Source organism: Schistocerca gregaria, chromosome 2 (genome assembly GCF_023897955.1).
Source record: "Schistocerca gregaria isolate iqSchGreg1 chromosome 2, iqSchGreg1.2, whole genome shotgun sequence".
NCBI lineage: Eukaryota > Metazoa > Arthropoda > Insecta > Orthoptera > Acrididae > Schistocerca > Schistocerca gregaria.
The window spans coordinates 631,206,712-631,225,982 of record NC_064921.1 but is presented as its reverse complement, the minus strand read 5'-3'; the positions used below and the strand labels follow the sequence as shown (position 1 = coordinate 631,225,982).

Sequence of the window (19,271 nt, the reverse complement as noted above, 5' to 3'; positions counted from 1 at the left end):
AGTGACTTTCATACTCCCACATAACATCTAGACTGACAATCTCACATTCCTTGAATATGCACATTATCCTTAGCAATGTATCCCACATAATTTTGAGATTATAGACGAATTTATCTGTATTGATAAGCCATCTGATTGGTAGTATAAATAGGGCTTTTTTAAATAAAACTTCTATGTCCATTCTTGTATGGTTTTAAATACAGTCCTTTACGATAACTTTTGCCTCCATCATTCTAGTATGTCTGTTACCTTCCTGTGGTTGCTCCTCTATGTTTCTGCAGTGTTTACTGTTTAGGCTATGGCAGCAGCTCCTCCAGCTAGAGAGCCGATAGACAAATGTCTAGCCAATGTTAGAATTACAAATGGAATGATTCTGGCAGATGTCTTGTTAACTATAGTAAGCAGTAAAGGTGTTTCCTTCTCTTCCATGTTCTTCTTCTTCTGTTCTTCCGCCTCCATCTGTAGTTTGTGAAAGTCTTTTCAGATTTCCTGTTACTGGTTTAAACGTTTCTGAGAGAGATTGTTCTCGTTGCAGCTGATCTGCTTTTAGCAATCGTAATTTCCAATGAACAGCTTTCCTTGCTTCAGTAAATTTACATTTTGTCACCAATAAAGGTTTTGATGATACATAACTTATATGTACTCTGAAACTTCTGATGGTGACAGTACACAACTTTTGTATGTATTCCGCTGATAAAATTAAGTGCATCCATCAGTACTGCGTAGACTTCCTCAGTTCTGTCATTCAACATCTCACCTCCTCAGGATACTCCCTCGATATGACTTTGTAATTTCATTATTTTTTAATTGACTGTCTCGACGTTTCTGCGCCACGCTCTTGGAATGAGTGTATGACACGTGAAAAATCGTCCATAATTTACAATATAGTGATACGTTTGTGTATTGGTGCACTTCATTTTAAGCAAAAATTCATGGAAGTTTCGTTTGTATCGAATGCTATTCAGTTTCCTCAGTTTATTAATTACCAGAAAGCCATCCTGTTTGTGATTCCAGGAATAATAACATTTGCTAACAAATTCATGGTGCTTCACATCGGTTTACATGTGTTTGGTTAATATGTTTTAAATCTATACAGCTCTCTTTGAATGCAACAATAAGGCTCACATGATTCCTCACCAACTGATTTAGGATCCTGGAATACGTCTGTCTCAAATGAAAGTCATCAGCTTTCATATGACAGCCGAATCAACTATATTTGTGTATCAAATCCTGGTTGTCTACTACATCATTGACGAAAATGATTACACTTTTAGTTTCACTTTCTCAGGAAGTGCAATACCACTACTTCCGTTGATTGTCTGGTACGTTACACCATCAATGCCATACGAACTTTCCTGTAGAGGTTGACGTTAGGCAAAAATAGGGTTTTTGAAAATACTTATTCTTGCTCGAAGCGAATCCCGTCTCACTGCTGACAACAACAGTACCAGAAAAGTCTTTCCCGCATCCAGAAGGGCCAACAGTCAAAGCGCTTACATTATCAGTGAATATTCAGTCCTTTTCCTCCCCCAACTTCTGGCATCAGTACAGGATTAGTTACTTACTAAAAGACCCTCGTGACAAGGTTGTTTCGTCCACTCCACTCGGTCATGGGGATGACTATTCATTTACATTAGTATATAGGAAGATTTATAAAGAAACAAACAATTTACATATTGTTAAATATTTTAAATGTTTGTGAGAAGCCCCTTGCAGAAATTGTATGTTCACACCGTATCACAAAGGGAGAGTGTCTGTTTCCATGGCAGCACCACATAGAAGCACTACATAGACGAATCCACTCATCTAGGGATAGTGTTACTTTGGCTCGCGAAATCATGGGCTTTAAAATACCACCACTGGACAGAATTCATGATCCAACTTCATACTCAGACTGACAGGTTTAGTACCATATTTGTTTAAACAGGGTTATGTAATATTATTTTCATGTCAGTCAGCTGTTGCTGCTGCTGTTATGGCAGCACCTCTTCTGTGAGGAGGAAGAAGAATAAATTGTTAGTTAAGTATATTACAAGCAAAATTTTGGAGTACAGGTATAAATGTTGTGATCATTGATACCATAATATGGACACATTTTTTGTGTGTCTACAAGCATTTTGGCAAACACATCACATTACTAACTACCTGATGTTTTCTGAGTGGTTATAATTGCAATACAATGTGGAATTCACCTGTCAACATAGATTTTCCATTTTCCACCCATGCATCCACACTTCAGTATCTGATGTGCTGTCCAAGAGAAAATAAACATTTATAGGTTACTTGTGCTATGCATACTTGGAGGTACTAACCAGCCTAAAAACGTACTGCTAGTAATGGATATAACTACTAGTCTTTCTATGATGTAAATGCTTATGAAATATTATGAAATACATTGTTTTCAGTTCTCAAGAAAAATATCTGCACTTATTACCCGAACACTGTGCATTACCAATGGCTTTCTTAAATTCATTATCTGTACAAATACTTACATGATGACAGTCTTGCTGTATATACTTCGAGAGGTTGACCATTTGAGAGTTCTCAGATAACTGATTGAATAGTTTATCGGTGGAAGAAAATTAATATGTTTCAGTGTAATGAATAATGTCAATGTGTCAAGCTTGTCATTGCCTTAGCTTTGAGTGTATGCTCGAATGGTTAAATTTTTTTATAGAAAATTATGCAATCCCTTTGGTACTACAGATTTCAAGTTTTCAGTATTCTATATGAAGTATTCTGTAAGACTTGTATGTGCTTTAAAGCACTGTGACTGCAGGCTAATACAGGATCCAGTGGACTGCACAGCTGTGTTTTTATTTAGAAGTGCATCACTTAGCGGCAAGCAGCACATAACTGACAAGTGCTCTCAAAGACCTTTGTGTCTCAAATGCTAAACGCAGAGCACTGTGCCCTCATAAAGTGTGGTGTGATATATGTTTAGTGTATGTATGGCGTAACTGAAGCATATGGGTGGTGTTATTTTATGTAGTTTAATTGTTTGTGGCGTAATTGTGGCGTACTTTGCTGCATTCATGTGGTGTATGTATGATATTGAGACAATGTGGCGTCATGTTGAAGTGAAATGTAAAAGAAGTTCACGTGGGAAAAGTACATACATCGTGGATACTCTGGTTACTTCAGCACTCATATCCTAAAATTAGAATGATCCAACATTTTCAGTACTCACATGATAACTGTATTACTTCAGTAGCATATAGAGATCTTCTACGGCTTCCATCCATATACATTAGAAACTTCAGAGTTATCTATGTATGAATGAGGATGGGTAAACACTGTGACACAGCTGACAGTTCCAAGACTCTGTCACTGCGAATTCAGCTGCTAGTACTTTATAAACAGCGATGTGTGCTGCTACTGGTAGACAAAGTTGAATATAAAACAATTTTTATGGGATATGTTTATTTACAACTAGCAGTTTGAAACACCCTAGTTATTGCCTTTATTGTGTTTTGTGTGATTTACCGAAGCCGCCAAACAGCTAATGATTATGAATATATGACCGTGTGCTTAATGGATGAAAGGTCATCGGTTTTTCTGCTGTGGTTTCTGGGGTATTTGAACAGAGTGCGGCTCTTTTGAGAAGGAGCAGTTAATGATTGAAAGTTTCTCTATTATTAAAGACCATAAAGGTTGCGATTACAAACTGATATGTATTAACACACAAATTCTGAGCCAGTTGCTACCTTCATATAACACGTTTAATTATGGTTATATCTGTTGTTGGTTGCTGATTTTAAGTACTTTGTCACACGCTATGATGATGGTTAACATTCACAACAATCCTCACTGCAATCCATGCTTGTTGCTGGCCGACGAGGTTGACGCGAAACACGTAATTCGGCACTTGTCACTTTTGGTTTAATATCACTCGCGAATCGGCATTGATGAGGGTCAACCCCACTACGATCAGGGGGACGCACCCATTTGTCACAGTCTAGTGAATTTACAACTTATTCCTCACTCGGCACATCCGCCATTGACACCGAACTCAGCTCGACCACTATTCTTGCCCGTCTTCCCAGTACTCCTTCCACTCGACAACTAGTCTCACTCCCTCCTGCAGCACTCGACAATCGACTCCTGTCTGTTGTCGACCTGGGTATCGCATGCTAATGTGTATGTTCGTGGGATCACGGATCCCTTACAAGTTACGGTAATTGCCACCCTATATTCCTCCTGATTGCTTGATGGTCTTAATAAACTTGATTGTAGAAGGCTGCATCTGCAGCGCAGGCAAATATAGTTCTGGTAGCGCTGCAGTAATGACAACAGAGCCCTAAGTATAATGATGTAATAATAATAACAGAAACAATATTTAGAGATGAGGGAAATACTGACTAACAGCTTACAACTGCTTCTTATGTAATGGGGAACTAGAAGGCGTATAAAAGGGTATACAATTCCAGAAAAAATTAGTACGTCGTGTTGGCGGACCGAATCAGATATGGCATCATTCTAAATCTTCTGTTGTTTTGCCATTATTTGTTGAACAGTGTTCCTCTTGTCTACAATAATATACTCCTCTATTATCACGCCTTTAGCCTCTTGATGCAGAAAGCGGTGAGCACAATTCTCTTATAGCTGTTTACAACAAATAGACTTGTTAAAAGTCTTCTTGGCTCAATGCAACAACGTAGTCGGTTTAACACAGTAGACCTAAAATGACAGCACTCGTGCAATCAAGTTATAAAAAGAAAAATTGTGCAAAAGATGGGGGGCTGAATTTGCAATTCATGGGCTGAAATATCAGCACACTTGCCCCCAACACATTTGGCTGAGAGGAAGATGACGTCAGTGGACATACATAAAATCATTGGTCACAGGGAAAGGGGCAGGATGGGATTCTCTCCACCACTGAATATGCAGAAAAGAAAAAGCAATTGTGACTATACTTACTACCTTACTACGGATGATTAACCCTCATAATACCAAGAGGGTGGGGTACTTTGTGCCCACCACTCGAAAATTCCAAAAATATTGTAATCTAGATAGTTATGTTATAATTTAAAATTTTGAAAAAATGTTTATTGTTTTTAATGAATTCTTTACGAAATTCATATGTTTTACGTTTTTCAGTTAAACTGAACCCAAAAATGTAAGGCTTAGTGGTATAAGTCACTTTTCCTAATGAAGGTTGTATTCAATATTTTAAGGCTACACTTACATGTCAGGCTACACTTACACATTACTATCTCCTTAAACAAAATGTTGTGAGTAAACGCATATACAGTTAACGAATTTTGCCTTTGATTTTTTTAAACTACCCGTAAATCACTCCTACCCCTTGGTATCACACATTACTGAAAGTCTGTTGATATTGCTAAGAGTGTTGTTTTTGATGTGGTCTTCAGTCCAGAGTCTGGTTTGATGCAGCTCTCCATGCTACTCTATCCTGTGCAAGCTTCTTCATCTCCCAATACCTACTGCAACCTACATCTTTCTGAATCTGCTAAGTGTATTCATCTCTTGGTCTCCTTCTACGACTTTTACCCTCCACGCTGCCCTCCAATACTAAATTGGTGATCCCTTGATGCCTCAGAACATGTCATACCAACCAGTCCCTTCTTCTTGTCAAGTTGTGCCACAAGCTCCTCTTCTCCCCAATTCTATTTAATACCTCCTCATCAGTTATGTGATCTACCCATCTAATCTTCAGCATTCTTCTGTAGCAATACATTTCGAAAGCTTCTATTATCTTCTTGTCCAAACTATTTATCGTCCATGTTTCACTTCCATACATGGCTACACTCCATACAAATACTTTCAGAAACGACTTCCTGGCACTTAAATCTATACTCGATGTTCACAAATATCTCTTCTTCAGAAACGGTTTCCTTGCCATTGCCAGTCTACATTTTATATCCTCGCTACTTCGACCATCATCAGTCATTTTGCTCCCCAAATAGCAAAACTCCTTTACTACTTTAAGTGTCTCATTTCCTAATTTAATTCCCTCTGCGTCACCCGACTTAATTCGACTACATTCCATTATCCTCGTTTTGCTTTTGTTGATGTTCATGTTATATCCTCGTTTCAAGACACTGTCCATTCCATTCAACTGCTCTTCCAAGTCCTTTCCTGTCTCTGACAGAATTACAATGTCATCGGCGAACCTCAAAGTTTTTATTTCTTCTCCATGGATTCTAATACCTACTCCGAATTTTTCTTTTATTTCCTTTACTGCTTGCTCAATATACAGATTGAATAACATCGGGGAGAGGCTACAATCCTGTGTCACTCCCTTCCCAACCACTGCTTCCCTTTCATTCCCCTCGACTCTTATGACTGTCATCTGGTTTCTGTACAAACTGTATACAAATGGTATACAAAGAGTATTCCTCATCATAGTGAGTGTAGCTTAGTATTAGAAGAGAAAAAAATTCTATGAAACAGTACACACAGACAGGAAGAAAACAAAAACACAAGGGTACATAAACACATAGTGGGATAACACAAAAGTAAAGGACAGGGGTTGTTTTAGTGTAACATTTGGTACTGCAGTCCAACCCAAAACTTCATTCCATAGATCGTCCCTATTATTTCAACATTTGCTCCAGCCAAAAAAAATCCTACCCAAGCACGCTTTCTGTATTCTGTTCACATTATCTTTCAAAAATTGTTTTTCTCTACTGTACACTACTTTTTTGGCCAAACCATTTTCTTATAGCTTCTCGATGCATTTCTTCCAATTCATCATAGTTAGTTTCTTATATAGTCTACCCCCTCTTAAGCTAACTTATATCTACTGAGCTCAGATGCTAAACTAAGGGACGATGTAATGCAGCAGCACAAAACAATTAACACAAGCAGCGATGACAAAAAAATGCAAATTTGCAAAGCAAGCAGCAATATATATAAGTTATATATAAGTTAGCAAAGCAAATGCAACATTATCACTAATATGAGCCAATGTGCAGCAAAAAGAAAAATGAAGCAGTAGTAAAGCTGGCTTAACAGAGTAATACAAAGTGAAATTCAGTAGCACTATGCCTGGCACACAGCAGCAGCAGCAAATGAAATAACTTATACCTAAATATGACAAAGCTCAAGTAGAAAAAAATATTACAGTAAAAATGGCTATGTTTAATACCTATGTCACAACTTAATACTAGAGCGATGCATCACCTTAACTTACACTACTAAAAAGTTACCAGTCATTGACAAAAATTATGTATACAATTCCTGTGAAGGGAAATATCTTTTTGTGCTCTCTCATTTTTTTGGAAGAAGATCATAAAATTACTGTTTACTGGACCTGTAAGCATAAAATATCTATATTAGTACATCTATTACATTTTATTTTAACCAATGCTGCAGTGTAGGTAAAAACTAGATATTAAACAAAATGAGCAATCTCTCAACTAGAAAGACAACAGATTTAAAATGTTTCTCATCATCTCATTAGGCATTTCAATAAATACCATAAATTAAGAGCTCCACAGTATAATAATATGTATTCAAGTTTGAGCGTGTCGTATTTGCGATGCTTTCTGCAAAGGAATGTCAATAGCGAGGATAATGGCCTCTTTTTTTTCTCCACCTATGCCTCTGAAAGGCACACACTAATGCTTTTTTCCAGGAGACTGTCATGCAGCTGGGTTCCCATGACGCATTACGTGCAGGTGGTCACTTAACTTTCTTACCGAAATATTTACGACACCAGTTTGCACTACAGTGACAGTCTCATATAAAAATTTCACAGGTCGAGAATTTGCGTTTCAATTCCGTAGAAACAAAATCCTGTAAATATAACAGTGTCCAAAAAATTTTCGCCAGCATAGTGATACATTCACGCATATACACACATTTCATAACTCTTAAAGTACCATTCTCGGTTTCCAACATCGTTTTTCACAAACCAGAGTCTCTAGCCACCACTCATTATTCCTTGCTTTATTATACATATACATACTCGTCGACACTTCTTCAATAGTTCACTATAAGAAATACGTAGCATAATCAAGTTGCTCATATATGGTAGCATCATCTTATAGATCATAAACATATCTCAACAGCATAATACACATCGTCGTCGTAATAATATCATAACATCTCAGTCAATTCTCAAAATCGTCGTACCTTCCTCCAATAATTTCAAAACCTAAAAAAATTCTCTACTCATTTCAATAGTGTCATCTACCTCAAATGTACTTTAAAAATCATGATCCCATACCAAATACATCATTCAAAGCTCTCATAGTACCACAATGGTTCCGAAAAAATATTAACAGTTCCTAAAGTACAGACAAAATACAATTTCATAAGTGTGAAGTTATCCAACTGTGTAATTACGTAAACATCTGTCACTGATGTAGTAAAATAAATATTTGTCTCTCTCAGTTAAATGAGCAGATAGCTGTGTAATTCTGTGTTAGAGAAATATGGTACCGATGTGTAAAGTTGTATAAGCAAATACCATATTAGCTAGGGCTCCTTGTGCTTGCCACAGACATGGTACACAAAGTAAGCGTGCACCCCCCTGACGATTAATGTAATTATACCCTCAGGTGTTACAGATTACAGCAATGGAATGAAATGTATCATGGAAAACTTTCTTTGTAATTCAAAAATCTTGAAAAATAAATGGCTCAAGTACAAAATTAATCTCTCAAATGCGTGTCCTGTAGCGCTAAATGTGCGTCTTGCTGTAAGATAATTCTGTGGAAGTGTCATAGTTATCGTCTTCTGTAAGTAAAGTTCTTCTGAAGTCAATGTACGTATCTCATCATAAACGAAAGTGAAATGCCTTGCGTATAGTTATCGTAGTTATTACGTACCTTACCTTGATCAAGAAAGTACTATAATGTAACGTATTGTTGTGCTACGAAAAAGGCTGTCTCATTGTAGCTATACCACAAAAGTTACTATTAAAACATGTTTTACTTTCCAGAATAATACAGAAAAACTGTGCAGATATAAAACAGATACACCGCAAAAGCAATAATATAAATTGTGTCACTCATTAGAAGCGTCGTGATATAATCGTGTAGCTCTCAAATAAACTAACCACTGTGTCATCTGATATCTCTCAGAAAATACTTTAAATCCAGAATATATTTTCAAGTAAACCAAAATGTTGCACTAAAATCTCATTAGCAGTACCGGTACATGTTCTAAGTATGTGAGCCTTATGGTCGTTACCTAATCGTGCCACTAACAAGCAAGAATGTACACACACAATAACACTGTGTCGTCTGTTCCCTATGACAATGCATTCGTAATTACTGTCTAAATATGTTCCCTATGTTATAGACTGTATAATTTATTTTAAAACATAGTTGCATGTTAACAGTTTCTAAGTCTGACAAAGCATACTAGTAACGTGAAGTGAAAAATTTTATGGCAAAGACTAAGTTAAAAAGCAAATTATCTCTCAATTAACGTTTTACATGTGAAATGCGGTGCAATCCTTTACTCTTTCCAGTGCGCAGAGTTTCAGCTTCAAAGCAATTATCATGTTGTACACGTCGGTAAAGAATACGGGAATTTTTCTCAAGGTTAGCTTCTGTTATATCTCTCTGAGCCAGCCGGCGCACGCGGCTGCCTGCGGTGCGAGTCATTGTCTCTTACGTTTGTTGTCGCGCGTCGTTATTGGGATTTGGAGACCTAACTTCTACAAATTCACACTGTCGAGAGGGCCCTGTCCTGTTAAAATCCCACCAGTTCTGACGCAATTCAGGTCTGTCGTTACGATCATATCGTCTGTCGTCTTGTCGGTAGTTCCTGTAGTTTCTTTCTTGTCGGTTCAGTGGTGGAGAATTTCTCCCTGAATTATCACTGCACGGTGGACCGTTGCGTCTGAAGATATTCTGTCTCCCGTGATAGTAATAGTTCTGGTTGCCGTATTGTCTGTTTCTATGGTTGTCTCTGTTATATTCATTACTACGGAAATGCGATCTTTCCCTGAAACTATTACTCTGCCAGTGGTTGTCATATGGGTGGCGTCTGTATTGGTCACGATTTGCGTTGTGAGAATAGCCTTGTCGTGTCCAGTTATTATTTCTTTCATCGCGGAATTGTGACGTATGTGACCTGTAATTGTTGTGTTTCTGTTTTCGCTTTCCGCTAATGTCATTGTCGATTTCCAATTCTTGTAACAATCCCTAAAAAGCTTCAATGTCGTCTTTGCAACGTCCTGCGAAAATAATATGTCGTAAATGTTCAGGAATTTGATTAAGCAAATGTGGATGAGTTCTGAGGGGCTGTAAGGGTTTGACAGATACTGATTGTTATGTAACATGTCTTAGAAATATTTGACAAGGCTAGAAAATTCTGATTGTACGAAATGTTTCATCATTATGATGCTATGTTTTACTCGGACTTGTGTAGCTTGAGACCAATATGCTGAGAGGAAGGCATGATAAAATTCTCCTTCACTGTGACAACCGTGAATTACCGATCGCATTCTTACAGCTGGTTCATTCTCTAAACAGTCACACATAAATTCTAATCTGTGCTCTAATGACCAGTTGGGAGGAAAGCAATGATAGAATTGATGAAGCCACGTTTGTGGATGAATGTCGTTGCCAGGATTCATAAATGTTTTGAAATTACGTGTAGTAATGAACAGCTTATAGTCAAAATCATCGTGTTGGCGAGTAGCATATCGGTCATTGTTACTTCGTTTCGGCGCTTCCATCTCAATATTCGGTGTACCTTGCCAATTTCTTTCATAATTTCCGAAGTGCCTCGTGTTATTATTTTGTGGCTGTTCCGTATTTCTTTGTCCTTCTTCGCGTATTGGAGCGCAAGTGTCCTCTGAAATATGTATTACCTGCGTCAACTGATCTTGTACTTCCCAGATATCTCTTTTGTACTGTGTATTGGTTTGATTTTGATTTTGTTTGAATTTGTTCATACTCTTCTATATCAGTGAAGGCTACAGGTCTCGTGTCACTCAGATCATCATCTACCTTTGTAGATAAGTTAGTGAACTGATCCGAAAGTTCGGCTACTTTCTCTGATAGTGAACACATTTCTTCAGTGTGTTTTTCTGAACCAATTTTTAGAGTGTCCATTTGTGTTGAAATCGAATCTGCTGTGTCCTTTACGTTTTCCTGAGTTTTTGCAAGTTGCGTAAGCGAATCGGTAGATGCAACTGAGTCCATTTTAGCTTGCAAAGTGTCGTGATTTTCATGAACAATAGTTTGCAGTTCTTATATTGCTGATTCGTGATTCTGTAATGCATTTTCATGCCGCGAAAAAATAGGTTGAAGATGCTCACAAATTTGTGTTTTTACGTCATTACAGACTTTTTGACATTTCGATTCAATGTTATGTAACTCAGTAGTTAAATCTTCACGTGTTTGTTCAAGTGTGGCGTCTAACTTCCGAAGATTTTGTTCCGTTGTTTCTAACTTTTGAAGATTTTGTTCCATTGTGTCTAACTTTTGAAGCTTTTGTCCCATTTGTTGCATTAATTGTAATAACAGTGCACTAGTGCCTGAAACATGTTCCTCAGTTCTTTTCGGCAGTGAAGTTGCACCGGCAACATTCAGATTTTGACAAGCAGAAAATGTGTCTTGATTTATTTGAGAAAACGGTGAGGACCCAAAACCTGAATCTGCACTATTTGCAAGATTGTGTCCTGTCATTCCCGATTCCTGAGGCGAGCTGTTGCCGAACGATCGATCGATAATGCTTCCCTGTTCACTAAAAGTTTCACTGTCTACACCATTCTTTGCCGCCCGCTCCATTTCCCTATGCACAATTACCAAATTACTATGTTGAACATTAGTTAATTCATTACATGGTGGCGCTAACGTACTGCTTTCGTCTTCACTGTCATTTCTCAGTTTACTTTGGAGCCTAGTATTACGTTTTTCACACGCCATTATTGTCACAATATTTCACACGACAACACAGAAAAACACAATTTGAAGAGCAAAATAAGAAAACACATTAACATAACATTGAAAATAATATCTCGTTAATTGCAAGCGCAGCTGCGAAATACATGGTGCAAATCTACATGTACGCCACAACTGTTTTACTGTACAAGAATGGAAAACTACCACTACAAAGGAAATTCTCTCTACAATTACGCGCTAGCAATAAACAAAGGCTGCACTAATTGCACAACCTACAAGAAAAAATCAGAAGATTCCAGTGAGGTATACTCGGCTCAGGGTCGACATATGAAACATCCCCTTAGAAATATTATAGATGACTGTGTTTAAACTGACACACAATGGTTTTAGCGCAACGCAATAATCCCTACAAAAGAATGGCCCAAACTAACATTACCCTATACCTTTCACAAGTCACTTACCTCACAAAAATCTTCGTTACTCGAACTACTGCAATACAGCGAGCGCCACTACTGCCAGCTAAATAAAAGATTCAAACTACGGGAGGCACTAACTACTGATAGGAATAGTTAGCAAATGAAGGATTTTAATAGAGAACAAACAATGTATTTACCTTAATAGTCATAATATATACAGCAGTTCATGACATCCATTCTTAGAAATGTACTGTTTCTGATGGACACACCTCCAGATTATCCATTCTCAAAAATCCGCCATCTCACTTTCCCTTATCCACCACTGCTGGCGGCTCACCTCCAACTGCAGAACTCTACGTGCTGTTAACATCCAGTTGCCCAACACTACAATGGCAGACAACAATGCAAACCAGCCACAGACTGCACACAGCACAGCCAGTGATTTTCATACAGAGCGCTACGTGGCGTCACCAATAAGAAAACCTAAACAGCCTACTTACAAGGTGTGCGACTGAAAGCTGAATACGTGAGATGAACTGCTTGGTCTTGTCCTGGGCACCGTTGCCCTCACAGTGGCACTCACACAAGCGACATAACATGTTCTCCCAAGAGTGCACAAATCTTTGAAATTCATGTAGGGATATTCGCATATTTATTATGCATTACACATCTGTAATTTGGTGTGTATCAAACGCTTATAGCTGAATATGTTTCAAAGTACAATATTTCTCAGCTGATACTTTGTAAAACACATGCTGTAATATTTACTAACAGTTGGAGGGGAAGGTTGCTCAAGTTGTATCCCTTAAAGGAGAATTACTGTATTTGGTAGAGAAATTTAAATAATAAATATGTTTCGTGTACACTGAATCTTTATTTCTTAAGCCATCAGCCAACTTCCACAAAAATACAAAATTATCTTCTCAAAATAAGTTTTTCTCCGTTCCATCTTTAGCTTCGTTTCGATTTAGGTGCTTGGATTCCTAGCCCATACCTCCTATAGCCTACGTCATACTTAGGATAAGAAATCAACAATGACATAATAAATCCATGGAATAACATAGCAAAAAGGTAGCAACAGCCAAGTACAAACTACAGACTAACGTTACTTCCGTAGTTACACGTAATGAAATTATGTGTAAGAAACAAAATATAAATTTTTAACAAATTAAATTTCTTAAATTGGTATACAGAAAATCAGTTAGTTTGAACAAAGATATCACAGTTATAATCCTTAATTTTACTTTCCTCGCCAGAGCATAGGCTATGTATCCAAATTTTATATTTCATACAGCGAAACATATCTTCTCGATCTCCCTCGTAAGGTTGACATATCCAGTTCACGCTGTCGTCTATGTTTTATTCTTGTTAAAATTTTCATCCATCTGTCTCCTTGTTATGGGTTTGTGCACAGATTTCGTCGTTTTACTGGACTTTTCTTTGACTTCTGTTTCCTTGCTGTAAGTATTTAAAGTTTGTTCCATTGTTGAATTAGGTCGTTCCGTAATTTTTTTGATAGCTTTTGTTGTAGACGGCACAGCATATAACTTGTTCAAGTAAGACTTAACCTGTTTATCTTTAATTTCGTCAGCTGTTGCAATGTTGTTTTTCTGGTCCACGTTCTTGACACACTGTAGAAGGACCAGACTGATCGTTGAGTGGTGTTGCAACGTTAGGCAAACCTCAAGATTTTCGCGTTAATGCTTCAGTTTCGCGAGCCAGTTCTTGGTCTGTTTGATCAACGACATATATAGTAGCAGTTACAAGATCCTCTCTTTGACGAGATTTCTGTCGTATGGTTTCAAGCTTGTTGCCTGAAAACCGTTTAGTCTACGTCCATACAAACAGATCTGGGGTATACATTTCCCAGAACTTCTGCAATGTTACTTTGTTTTATGAGGCTGTCAGGAAATGAACGTGGAAATGAAGATGCCACTTCTTCTTACCCGTTTTTAGTGTTTTTAAGGAAGTCCTGTCTAGTGCCTATAGACGAGGAGTCATGCGGGTATGAAATAATAGCATGATTATACCATAATCACAAGCCATATGAATGCTGTTGAAATTTCGACAGAACACCTTTCGGGAAGAGAGAGATATTATATTGCTTCCACCCACATACATCTTGCGAAACTACCGCGAAGACAAATCTCGAGAAATAAGAGCTAATTGAGAGGCTTATATGAAATCATTCTTTCCACGCGAGTGGGTTAGGGAGAGGGGAACAGTTAGTGGTACCAGAAGTACCCTCCGCGACGCACTGTTAGGTGATTTGTGGTGTGTCATGTAGATGTACTGAACTGCAGGACTATAGATAACAGAAGAAACGATACTTTAGAGAGTTTTGGCTATACCTGCTATTTAGTGAATTTATTGGAGTGGATCGAAGTTCTGAACAGCCAAAAAATTTTCACTTCTCACACTCAAACGCAGCGTATTCTTTGTAAAAAATCAAGAATAGTCACCCATTTTATGGCTTAGTGGTCAGTATGTTTACCATTTAAAATTTCACGCATGTAACGTGAGACGTGGAATGTCTGCTGCTGAACAATATGACTGTTTCCTCTTTCGTGCAGAACGTGATTGCTGAAGAGACTGGAAAGCTGCACAGAGATCCCGCAGAGCAGGACAACAGCGAGAAGGTGCTGGACGCGAAGTTCAGGTGGTCCACCATCTGGCAGTACTACGGCGCCGCCGGGGGCGTGGGCCCGCTGCTCTCTGTGGTCGCCCTGCTGCTCATAGCGCAGGTCATCACCAGCGGCTCCGATTACGTCGTAACCTACTGGTAAGGGAGCACCTGCGGCGCAAGCAAAGGAGGAGTTGTGACTGAAGTTTTAAACAGAATATTACCACTCAGGCAACAAGTAATAAAATGTAAATATCGTGTGGCTAGGGCCTCCCGTCGGGTAGACCGTTCGCCAGGTGCAAGTCCTTCGATTTGACGCCACTTCGGAGACTTGCATGTCGAGGGAGATGAAATGATGGTGACCAGAATAACACAACACCCAGTCCCTGAGCGGAAAAAATATCCGACCCAGCCGGGAATCGAACCCGGACCCTTAGGATTGACAGTCTGTCACACTGACCACTTTTTTTTAAATGTTATTTTTGTTAGCTTTTGTTAGTTGTATCTGGTCGGGGCGGACGTCGTAAGACGTCCACTAAAGATCTTTTTTGACCGATTAACTGAGTTTTTTTATTGCAGAGGGCAGCTAACCCTCTGACCGAACACGCTGAGCTACAGTGCCGGCATCACTCAGCTACCAGGGACGGACAGACAACAACTAAAATATTGTAAAACTAATGAAATTTTCTATACTCCGCTCTACTCTACGAATAATTCATCAATGAACATAGGTATTGTTACTTAACTGGTATGGTGTCATTCGTGGAACAAGTCAGCAATTAAAAAGTCTTGTCATATACTATATGGCCTTAATGTATGTTAACCTCCTTAAATTAGTGGGTTTACCTCAAATGTGAGCTGAAGATCATTTTTATCTTACTGCGTCTGTCCAAACTGAACAACAAGTGTTCATGTCTGGGGAGTTTGATAGCCAGCGGAAGTGTTTAAACTATGAAGAATGTTCCTGGAGCCACTCTGTAGCAATTCTGGACGTGTGGAGTGTCACATTCTCTTGTTGGAATTGCCCAAGTTCGTCGGAAGGCACAAGGGACACGCATGGATGCAGGTGATCAGACAAAATGCTTACGTACGTGTCACCTGTCAGGGTCGTATCTAGACGTATCAGGTGTCTCATATCACTCCAGCTGCACACTCCCACACCATCACAGAGCCTCCACTAGCTTGAACAGTCCCCTGCTTACATACAGGGTCCATGGATGCACGAGGTTGTCTCCATATCCATACACGTCCATCCGTTCGATACAATTTGAAACGAGACTCGTCCGACCAGGCAACATGTTTCCAGTCATCAACAGTCCAACGTAGGAGTTAACGGCCCCGGGCGGGGCGTAAAGCTATGTTATGCAGTCATCCAGGGTAAGCGATTGGGCCTTCAGTTCTGAAAGCCCATATCGATTACGTTTCATTGAATGGGTCGCGCGCTGACACTTATTGATGGCCCAGCACTGAAATCTTCAGCAGTCTGCGGAAGAGTTGCGCATCCGTCACGTTGAATTATTATCTTCAGTCGTTATTGCTCCCGTTCTTTCAGGATAATTTTCCGGCCGCAGCGACGTTTTACCGGATTCCTGATGTTAACGGTACACTCGTGAAATGGCCGTACCGGAAAATCCCCACTCCATCGCTACCTCTGATATGCTGTCTGCCATCGCTCGTGCGCCGACTATATCACCACGTTCACACTCACTTAAATCTTGATAATCTGCCATTGCAGCAGCAGCAGCAACCGAACAACTGCGGCAGACACTTATTGTCTTATATAGGCACTGCAGCCCGCTGCGCCATATTCTGCCTGTGCACGTATCTCTGTATTTGAATACGCATGCCTATACCAATTTCTTTGGCGATTCAGTCTAGTATCACTGCACAGTATGTCTCTTTGTTTTTCCAAAAATGTTTACCCACATTTTCAATGGCACATATGAGCGTCCTGAAATGGGTATTCTGCAAATAGCTCTTTCTCATATATGATAAATGTATCTGGTATAGTCCACTGAGATTACAGAATGTTATTGGCATTATTCACAGCTCTTACATGGGGAGTCAGTCCGTGCGCTGTAGCTCGAAAAGCTAAGTCTGTAAATTACAGATTCCATTCCCGTCATACACTCGCATTTCACTCTCTCACTGTTTGATTCATACCGATTTTAAACCAACCTGGTAATGCTCCAGTACAACATTTCCACTAATATGTCTTGATAATTTCATGTAAAAGCAACGGTGTCTTTTAGTATTCGTGTGACTTTCCCACGGAACAGCTTCCGTACATTTGTCTGTCACTAAGAATTGGCAAATACGTTCGTTCGAGCACAGGTGTAGAATAGTCTCTGTTTGCATTTTTGAGGAGACGAACACGCTGAAGTCGTTTCTTCGCATTCCTGAGGGTAGTGGAATACACTTTAGAGTTAATCATAGCCCATAAAGGGTGACATCAAACAGAATAACCCCTTCAGAGTCCCAGAAGACCACCGCCATGACATTACTGGCTGAGGGTGCGGCTTTGAAATTTTTCTTTGGAGGGAAGGTGGTGTCTCGCCACTCCAAGAATCTCTGTTTTGCTTCCGGTTGGAAGCGATGAAGCAATGTTTTATGGCGTGTGACGATGTTTGACAAGAAAGCGGCGACAGACCCATTGGGCACACACTTTTTAAGTACACCAACTGGTGGTCGAGTGGTCACCACTACCGACAGACACACCCAGTTATGCTGCGACGTATTTCATTCTGATCCGTCGATCACATCGAATGCGAGTGTCCGAAAGTTCCAAAATTGCAGGAGTCACAATTGTGTGCAGTCGGCCAGCACTGGGGAGCTCGAACAGGTTTGCGCGATGTTGTTTCGATGTTGATAGACCCCTCGGCCAAGGATTCGCAGTACTTTTGTTCAGTATCAGGTCTCTGCAGACATTCTGAAAGCGCCTATGAATATTTGCAGTTCTCTGGTTTTCCGCCAAGAGAAACTCAGTGACAGCTTTCTACTTCAGATGCACCTCCATTATAGACGCCATTTTGAAAGTTATGCATAGCGACGTCATCCTTTCAAAACTTCATGAGACCATAGGGTCTGAAAAGAGAAAATTTCACGTTTCCCGAAACCCATAAAACCTAAACTGTCCGAGGGAAAAATTTGTTGCGTTACTTACTGAAGGCCCCTCGTTCTGTTAGCCATGTATGGCAGTCATACATTGCCGACATGACGCACACAGGCTAGAAACGTGTTCAAGCATGCAGCTGTTTCCGCACATCACACTGAAGTTAACCCATTAGATTGCCATGTCCCCAATATTTATTTTGGATGGTAGTCAATTTCAGTTTTTTCAGTGACAAATGATCATTAGCTGTAGCAAAACAGTCTCTTATCGTCTATCTATTATCCTTTGCTCATTTATTATTGTATGCTAACGAATCCAGCACAATGGACAAAACAGCACGGAAGTGTATGATGGCAACAAAGCGACATAACACCACTGTTTCCTTCCCTTGTACAGACGTTCAGGATTCGATGGTTATCTTGAGAAGACGTGGAGGCTTTCCAATCCCCAGTCGCGCATCCTAACCTAACTACACTACATGAGTTCTATACGTTATCCTCCTCCTTTTACATGTCTCAGCGCTGCTCGAGTCTTCGTAAGCCCTTAAGTTATTATTTTTGTACTAAATATTACACACTACTTATATAACACTATAAATTACGTGCTGGTGATATTCAATATAAAGTAATATATATTGCTGCAAAGAGTCGAGCAAGGATTTCTGTTTTTAAAGCCCTGTGTAGCTGTGTTCAATAATGAACATAATTCTAGGTTTGTTATAATGTTATAGACATCTTGGAAGGAAGTTTCTCCCAAATATCTACCATAAGTGGACAAACTAATCCTACGTCTTCGGAAGTCCAAAACTGTCAACTGTCACATACTTCTGAGTTTCGTTTCCCTATTTTAAACGAGTATTGTGACTAGCGACGAGGGTCACTGATGAGATGTACCATACCCTGACTTGGATTAAGGTGTTTCAGTTCCTGGTGAATCGTCCGGGTGTATAGCGGTGGTCTATGAAACATTTTGTTCCTTCTTGGTTGCTGGTGCATCTTCCCGCATTTAACAGGCCGGTTGTGAAAGCATTTATTGTCTGCTCAATTTGTTTCAGTTTTAATGTTTCACCGATATCAGCAAAGATACCACGCACTCTTCTACATTTTGTATGGTCGTCCCCTCGCACTGCTGCTCGTTCGCCTTGCAGAGTTTTAGGATCTCTTTGTCCATTATTCTGCAACGTGTTATTTTATAAAACCTGTTTATGTCTTTTTGCTGTGGCAAACAAATTCCAAGAACACAAAAACGATTCCAGCAGATGTAATGCTGAAAGATCTCAGAGTCTT

The 19,271-nt window shown here is 39.3% G+C and overlaps 1 protein-coding gene across 1 annotated transcript in view; it reads left to right on the top strand.

Annotated features, from left to right (window-relative positions):
* The window catches only part of LOC126334647 (ATP-binding cassette sub-family C member 4-like), a 261,187-nt gene that overhangs the window by 164,155 nt on the left and 77,761 nt on the right, over positions 1-19,271 (top strand). The window contains exon 14 of the mRNA XM_049997092.1: positions 14,824-15,032. Coding sequence (XP_049853049.1) covers positions 14,824-15,032 — 209 coding nt within the window. The remainder of the gene's footprint in view (positions 1-14,823; positions 15,033-19,271) is intronic.